At 44.0% G+C, this 8643-nt stretch overlaps 1 protein-coding gene across 1 annotated transcript; it reads right to left on the bottom strand.

Annotated features, from left to right (window-relative positions):
* Window positions 1-4919: 4919 nt before the first annotated feature.
* On the bottom strand, window positions 4920-7946 carry APELA (apelin receptor early endogenous ligand). The gene is made up of 3 exons (XM_086747714.1): window positions 7834-7946; window positions 7338-7437; window positions 4920-5040 (listed from the first exon to the last, which is right to left on the bottom strand). Exons 1-2 carry the CDS (start codon window positions 7907-7909, stop codon window positions 7349-7351), a joined length of 165 nt encoding a protein of 54 aa, XP_086603840.1. The 5' UTR covers window positions 7910-7946; the 3' UTR covers window positions 4920-5040; window positions 7338-7348.
* Between the last annotated feature and the right edge of the window lie 697 nt (window positions 7947-8643).

Here is an 8643-nt window from a genome sequence, read left to right as displayed (position 1 = left end):
GCACAGGGTGCGCTGTGACATCACAGCGGAGTGTAGTGGGTGTTGTAGAGGGGCCTGCCTGCTGCTGGTTCCCCAGCAGGGTGGGGCAGGTTCCGGTCTGGCTGGTGGTGCCTGGCAGCCTGTGGGCCAGCCCCTGACCAAGGGGAGCCAGCTGGGGAGAGGCTGTGTGCAAGCTGGTGCTCACAGTGCCAGGGAAAAAGGGCAAATGGATGCTGTTATGCAAGCCAGAGAGAGCCTCACGGCATCCAGCGTGCCACAGCTCTGAAACTGGGCGTCAAGTCCTACTTGTTCTTGTTATGCTGTATCTTGCTTTTACCTTAACCTTGGCCTCCACTGGCATGCAGTGTAGCCCTGGGTGTTGTGGTGGCCAATGCTGTCTGACCAGCATCCCGTCCATCACCAACAGCCTGGCCCAGGTAACTGCCCCTGCTGCCTCAGCACCCGACTGCAGGCTGGGCCTTCCCTGGCTGAAATAAAATCCAGTGTGCTGCATGCTTGGTAACTGGGGATAAGTTTCAGGGGTTAAAAAAGAAGTCTTGCCTAGTGACCACAGTGGTTTGCATGTGCTCTGCTGCAAACCGTTGCAGCCCTTCTTGGGCACAGTGTGGCAGACGTGCATGTTGGTGAATACGTGAGCAGCTGAAGAAATCAATGATGCTCTTTGTGTAATTACAGCTGCTGAAATGCATAAATATTTGCAAGTCTGTTGTCTTAACTTGGTAAGATAGAGTGGATTGCAACCAGGGCAGGAAGAAGATAAAGAAAAAGGAGGAATGTTTCCTAATACATGTTGCAACTGTACATTTGCTTCTGTAGAAAAACAATATATCCATTTTTCAGGTTTGGGAAAACAAGTATTTCAGACCACCTAAGAAACATGAAAGATTCAGAGTTGCCAAAAAACTGTGGGTTTTGTAATAATTCCTAGATGAAATACTGAAATTTGCCAAATATTTTGTACACATTAAAGAGAAGACATTGTGATGATTTCTTGCGATTGCACATCATCTATATAAGGGAAAAAAATCTTTGCTTGCTCATAGTGGAAAGTGTATATAAACATGTCAGTGTTTCACCTCACAAAGGAAATCACCGATTGTGTGAGATTTTTAATGGGATTTTTGTGCTTTAAGGTTTTACATGCAGTTAAGCAGGCTTGCCCCACTGAAGGTCATTCTTAATCTAAAAAAGAAAAGTGTTGAGGACCAAAGGTACTTGGGCAGACAACAATATAACCTTCTTTGAGGTAACCTGAGACATGAAAAAGCATCCTCAGTGCTGGAATGAGTTAGGCTTTCTGGCATTATTGCTAACTACAGACACAGATTATGCTGTTTGTGCTGTTGGAGTGTTTCCCACTTTGCACAAATATTTTGCCGCTTGATCCTTAGCAACAAAGATAAAGGCCATCGACAGTATTGAGAGATCAGTATGCTAGTTGCACTTGTCTGATGAGTTGAACATTTTAAACTTATTTACCATACTAATGCTTCTCCTGATTGATGTTGATATAAATCTTATGTGACCCTTAGCAAAATTTGGCTTTGCGTGTATAGATACTGAGATATTTATAGCATGTGTATGTGGCGTAAGGGAAATATTTCCAGTCTTTATTCTTCTATAATTTCCTTTCTTCTATACTGGAAAGGGAAGAGGTGAATTGTTTATTATCCTTTGGGAACACGGTAATCTGCTGTTTCTCACTGCAGCCTTACATTTACCTCTATTTCCTGTTGACCTGCTGTTACATCATCTTGTATTTCATTCTAGAATAGCCAATATAATTGAAAAGACTTAATGAAACAGACTTTCAAATAAAACTTAAATTTTTCCTATGTAGCTCTGCAAGACAAGGAGTTAATTTGAAGTTTCAGAAACTTGGCTTTTGGCTTTCAGCTTTTGAGGTCTGAATTTACCTTTGGATCAAGTCTTTTAGCTTGCATCCATGCAAACACCAGTTTTGGTGCAAATACACAGCAACTTGTATTTGTACAAACTTCCCTTCAATGTATGCTCACATGTACACATGGAGAGTTCAGTCAATTCAGCTGTTGTAGCACTGTGTCCTGATCCTTCGTGTTTATGTATGTAAACACACCCTTATCAGGCAAAACTGTTTTTACCATTTGAAAATCATGTTGTGCAAATCAAATGAAAACAGTTAATTTCAACAAAGTCAAAGGCAAGTCAAGCTCAGCTGAAAACAAGTTCTGTTGAAGCCCTGCTCCCACTGAAGCTAAATGTCAATGTAGCATTGTGCTGCAGGAGCACCACTCAGCTCCCATTCCACTGTGCAAGACATCTAGCACTTAGAAATTTATTTACAGTATCCAAACTTTAATGGGAGAAGTTACTGCATATTTTAGCTTCTGCTATGCTTCAGACTACTACTAAGCTCGCTCTTTTTTTTTTTTTTTTGTCTTAAAATAAGGCCATTTGCTTTAATTTGTGCAAACATTCAGATTTCAAGATTTAACACTCTAAGATAATTTAAAATCTTGCTTATTCTAGGCATGAAGACAATGCATAATCTAGGTTCTGCTGTAATCCTATTAAGGTATCGAGATGTCGTGTTAGAGCATGCTGCAATTACACCAACCAGTAGTTTTAGTAAACTAAGTTATTCCTATATGGCTTTTAGCAGAGTTTTGTGTTTTTAGAAAGATAGAAAATCTGAGGAAAGTGTTTACATGAATAGTTATTATTTATTTGTGTCAGAAATTTGAGTAAGAAAAATTTTTACACGCTGATTCTGTATGAATCCACAGGGAAATGAGACAAATTGTCCACTTTCTTTAGATACATTGCCTTTGACAACTGAAGAATATAAATTTTGAAAAGTGTACAATGTTTATTTAAAATGAGATGCTATTTGAAGTGCACATTCTGTTTTTACAAAATATACAATCATCCAGCTAGTTCATAAACATATCTATCAAAGATCATGATCAATGCTTTTTTTTTTCAAAGAAGATTTTTTTGGTATCAGCATGTCGAAAAAGAAGAGACATTTACAATAATTGCGTACATTGATAAAGGGCTTCCTAGCACACTTTGATACTTGTTGTTTTATTTATTTTTGCATCTCTAAAGGAACATGCATATATAGCTCTGATAGACACGTTATATTTTCTTACAATTTTATCAAAGTTAATTCAACTATGGTTATATAAAATATCTAGTGCCACACTAAATCCGTATACTTATTTACAAGACAAAACTGTTAAATAGTTACTCTTTACCTTTTCTGCTTTCCCATACTCTTTACCTTTACTTCTAAATAGAAATAGTCAAGAATACATATGAAAGCTAAGCTAAATAAATAACTAAAAAGAGAAATTTGTGGTAGTATGCCTCTTAATTTTGGAAAACTGCTTTTCTTCAAAACTCCCAAGGTTTACCTGCAGGGCTGGTTGTTGCTATAGACAACTTTGTCTTTTTATTATGATTTTTCAAAACTCCAGAATGGGATATGATGCTAATTTTTTTTTTCTATACAGCTTTACTCCTGTTAAGCTCTGCCAGTATGAATCTGATTAAGGTTTCAAGTTCTTAGAGATGAGGGGTTACACATAGACACTGATTAGAAAGTTTCAGCTATCCAGTTTTCTTGATTACTGTTCTTATTAGAAACTGTGTGTTGCAAGACAAAATTCTTCTACTGGATTTCAACCATGACACTGCTGATCTTCACTCATCTTTGTACAATTTACAAAAAATGTTGATATTTCAAGATTAGTGCAATGACTTAAAAATCTGGGTATGACTTATTTTCATGTTTTAGTTCTGCTAAATGAAAGGGCTTCCATGCTTTCCTTTATATGTAAGTTTGTGATTTCTGCTGATATAAAAAGATGTGAAACGTATATTTTTTTTAAAACAAAATGTAAAATAAAAGCTCAATATATTCTTGAGCTCCAGTGCTGGAAAGAACAGCCTCTTTTCTGTGTGGAGTTCTCATTCATTGTAGTGCTGTGTTCCAAATATCCCATTCATTTTAATTACAGGAATAGAGTACTACACAGCACGGGGGTTGGTCAGACAAAGGTTTCTTTTCAATGGTCTATTTTTATGCTCTATTTATACTGTAGCGGGTATTTTAGGGAAACTACTATTAAGCAAATAGTTCTATAGTACTGAATTTTCAAAGTCTGTTTTAGCTGTCTGGTTTGGCAGCCCAGTTTACGAAAACAAATGATAGGCTTGGCAGTACCAGCTCGTTACAACAGGAGGATGGGCTTGACCTTAAGGCCTGACTTGAGAGCGCCATGTTATCAGCTTTGCATGACCCTTGGCTAATCTCTTATCTCTGTGGGCTTCAACTCTCTATCTGTAGAATGAGGGGGCAATATTCTCTTTGCTTTCTTATATTGTAAACTCTCACTATGGTCATGCTACGCAAAGCCAGTAGGACTACTAGTATGGTGCTGACTCTGGTACTGTTGCGGTAACACATTCTACATTACTATTAAGATAATTCCATAAAGATGTAAAGTTAGGTGTTAAAACATATATGCATATATTATTAATATATAAAAGTATAAACAAAAAATGGACTTCACAGTTCTGGGCTGGAGCCTGACATTATTTTACCTTAAATACTGCCCTGCGCACAGCCTGAATTGAGTAGTCAGCAGCACGTCCAGTTTCTCTCGGTCTGAGGAGTACAGACCGTTGAGAGTCCCCTTGGACAGATCCTTCTTAATGCCACTGGAAATCCGTCTCGGGCACCTGATGTTTGATTTGGTCTTTAAATTTCACTGGTCGTTATGAGATACAAATAATTTATACAGACTGTTTCAGCCAGATGAGTTTCCTGTACATTCTCCCATCACCACCCTCTGTTTCTTCCCCTCCTTTCTAGGGTGCGAGCCAGGAGCCTTTGTTCCAAGTCTTGCAGAATATGGCAGACAGGACTGCTGAAGATGGGACTGTGGGGGCTCTGCCAGGTCAGCTGTTGTTGATCTGGACTTCTGACTAACTTCTCCATAGATTTAATTGTTGCTCCTTTAAAACACTGAAAAGCCCATTATGAAATTGCTGGGGAAAAAAAGGGACAGAAACAGCCATTAATGAGAGATTTAGGAAACTGTCTCATACAAAAAAAATATATTAATTATTAAATAGATGGTTGAAATTTGGGGTGATGTTTTTTGATTTGGAAATTTCAGCTAAAAATGTTAAGACAAAACAATCAAAATGCCAAAAGCAAGAAGGCCTCTAACATGAAGTTTTTTTCCCAGTTTTTTTTTTTTATCCCTTGCCATGCTTTGCCCATGTAACTAATGAAAAATCAAGTTCAATCCCCTCGTAATTTTAAACGTTGTTGTGAAAAAGAGAGGCTGCTACATTCATCCCGGTTTCCAACCACCTGTTGAAATTCAGGCTTAAGGGTCCATCCTGTTTGCATCTGCAAATAGCTTTATCCATATGTACAACTCCATTGAGATCAATAAGATTACTCTAGTGAGTCAAGCTACGCAGGCATGTAAATATTTGCTGAATTAGGACTAAAACTAGAAGGGAATGTAAACGTAGATGGTAAATCCTACTTAAGATAAAGGAGCTGAGCACCCACAATGATGACTGGAGTTAACAGAGTTGGTTCAGGTGCCTGTCACCCCTTACTCCCCAGTCAAGCTTTATGGATTTCTAAACAGCTTTATAAAGCAGAATAATCTTTAGCTAAAAGTCTACAAGACATATTACGAATGAATAAGTATGCTGGTTTGCTTTGTCATTGACTTTTGTTGCCAGAAATCAGAAGGAGATAACATTGAAAACAGCTTTTATCTTGATATTCTGTAGTGTAAGCGCACGTGTATGGTGCAGCTACTGCAGTCTCAATAAATGCATTATATACTGTTTCAGAGCACGTTAGAGAAAATGTAATTGTGTTCTGGACAGCCAAGCTCCAGATTATGGATGCTGGAGGAAGGGGGGTTAAATTTACTTTTCTGAGGAATCAAAGCAAGTCATTCAGGCTATTCAAGAAGTTGCTGGACCTGAATTATGCTGTCTGTGTCATTCAGACTCTGCACGTGGAGTGATCTGATTGCTTATCTTCTTCGGTTTAGCTTAAAGTGCTGAGGGAATCTCGTTTTAATCTGTCTCTTGTCGAAATGAATCCAGTGAGGAGACACGGCATCCAGAGTCAAGCATCCTTCTGGCATGTCCTGCTTGCTACTTGAGGCTCCATTCTGACACTCAATATGCAGGCCATCTGAGATTAAATTTCAGATACGGTAATATTTTTTTCAACTTCACCATGTTGCCCATTTACCATCCCGTGTGCGCATTCCCACAGGTTTATAGCCAGCACTATGGAGTGGAATGGCACCTTGTAGCATGGCTGCTTTGGGAGTGGTGTGGGCCCTTTTCACCCAGGTGGTTTACGCATTGAGAAGATTCTCAGCATAGTGTTGTTAGAAGCTTGATTTTGGTCTCTTTTTCACTGTTCAGCCCTTTGTAAACCAAAACATCTCGGGTCTGCAGAGTGTGGGTTCTGCCATCATTTATTTATGAGGCTGTCACACCTGGGGCTACAACATGATTTTGATACAGAATGAGTTTAGAAGATGCAAACCTAGGGACTGCATGTTTTATTCATCCTTAAATTGCACGAGCACGCCCGGGTTTCCTTTTGATGCCTACCCTATTTGCATATGCTACCTGTGTGCTCCTGCAGTCACTTAGTATTTGAATGTATATGCCCTCATCAGCTATAAAGCATTCATGGTTTGCACTTGTATGGCCTTTCATCCAAGGAGCTCAAAGTCCCTGGCTGACAGTGATTAAGAATCGCAGGCCCCTTTGAAGTGGGTCGATGCCGCTACCTTCCCTGCTACTGACGGGGCAGGGTGAGGTGACTTTGCCCGGCACCCAGCACCAGGGAAGGGTTCGTGCTGGGAGCATCCTCCTCCCCAGCTCCTGCTTTGTGCCTCCCTTGCACTCGCTGCGCTGTTTGGCCCGCAGCTCTGCGTTTAAACTTTTCTTAAACGTTTCTTAAACGCTTGCAGGGCAGCGGCTCGTCCTATTTAGCAGACGCTGGAATTTCCCACTCGGACTCAGGGATGGCATTTGCGTGGGGAGCGGTGGCCTGGTGCAGGGCGGGGGCGGATAACGTTCGCCCACCCAAAGCCCAGTTTTCATACCAAACCCCCAGAGACCGGATGAAATCCCACCCCTGGCCCCGCTTGCCTCATCAAACGCCCCTCGAACCCTTCCGAAACGCAGGTGTGGAGTAGGAAAGGTGCTCATCGCGGAGAGCGCTCCCGGCCCCTCCGGAGAAACCTCGCAGCGGAAAAACCTGTTGCCCGTCACGCGTGGGTCGTTACCTCGCTGGGGCTCAGGGGAAGGGCACCCGTGAGTGGAGCGGGACGCAGCGCCGGTGGGAGCAGCCGTGCCGGTGGAGCTTCCTGCGCAGGGCCAGGTTGGCTGCCGAGAGAGGGGGAGAGGGGGGACAGGGAGTCAGGGGAGGGGGGGCCGCAGCGCGTCCCCGTACTCATGGCTCGGGGGCGAGCGGTCCGGTCCCGCGCGGGACGGGACGGGGTGGCCCCGGCTCCGCCGCTCCCCGGGGGCTACCGGTGCCCTGGGCCGCTCCTCCCGTGCTTCCCGGCAGCAGGCTTGCGACAGCGGCTGGCCTCCAGTCCCGGTTTATTCCCGCACCCCCCTCCGAAATTGCCGGATTCCCGACGCATCACCTCGCCCTGCCGCCGTCGGCCGCGGACCCAGCCTGCACAAACCCTTCGCAAAAAGCGTGGCCGGCATCACGACCTCCCCCCACTTCCCGGACCCCCCTCACCCACCCCCCACGACCCGCGCCCCGCTTACCCGGCCTCTGCCCGGCGGCGGGGAGGAGGCTGCCCAGGAGCAGCACCGCGAGCCAGAGGAGCAGTCGGGGTCTCATCGTCGGCGTGGGGGCGCGCTCTGAGGTTTGGGGTGGGGTGGGGTGGGGGGGTGTCTGTATATAGCGGCCCGGGGAGGGGGCTGCAGGAGGCCGGCTCACCAGCGAGGTTACCGGTCAGGCGGGGACAAGGCTCCTGGTTTGCACTGCGGTCAGTGCCTCCCTCTTCCCCTCTCCCTTTCCTTTTTTTTTTTTTCTTTTTTTTTTCTTTTTCCGTCACACCCCCTTATTTTCCATAAGCAAACAATGCAGGAATGAAAACCCCGTGTAAACAGTAGCTCCTGTCAATGCATTAGGGGCAAGGAGCCTCTCGAACAATGCAGCGACTTCACTTTAAATTAAACCCAGGCAGAGGAGGGGGGGAAAAAAAAAAGAAAAAAATATGTAAAACAAACCGCGATGTTCCCTCCCCCATTTGCAACTGTTTAAATTTTGCATTGCCCATGCCGGTCCCACATGCCCTGGCAGTGGCAGGAAGTCCCCGTCCCCCCTCCACCCTTTGTCCCTCCTGAAAGCCAGGGCAGGGCAGCCCCCCCACCGCCACCCCCCAAGCAGGGTAGCCCCCCCCAGCACGGCGCCCCTCGCAGCTCAAGCGCTTTCTCTCTTCTCTAAACTACCTGCCAAGCTGCGCCTATTCAAAGTGAAACTGCCCGCACTTAAGGCTGATGGGTGCCTTTTGTACCGTCAAGTATTCTTCAAGGATCGGAATATTCCGGCATTAATTCGTGAGATCTTTT

The sequence above is a fragment of the Chlamydotis macqueenii genome, chromosome 4, assembly GCF_036417535.1.
Source record: "Chlamydotis macqueenii isolate bChlMac1 chromosome 4, bChlMac1.mat, whole genome shotgun sequence".
NCBI lineage: Eukaryota > Metazoa > Chordata > Aves > Otidiformes > Otididae > Chlamydotis > Chlamydotis macqueenii.
Note: the sequence above shows the minus strand (reverse complement) of the source record. Positions and strands in the feature narration are given on the sequence as shown.

Excerpts from the sequence above, each read along its gene's own strand:
- APELA (XM_086747714.1), bottom strand. The coding sequence starts at position 7,909 with ATGAGACCCCGACTGCTCCTCTGGCTCGCGGTGCTGCTCCTGGGCAGC. Across the intron at positions 7,438-7,833 it reads CGCCGCCGGGCAGAGGCCGG|CCAACCTGGCCCTGCGCAGG; the intron begins GTAAGCGGGGCG and ends CTCTCTCGGCAG.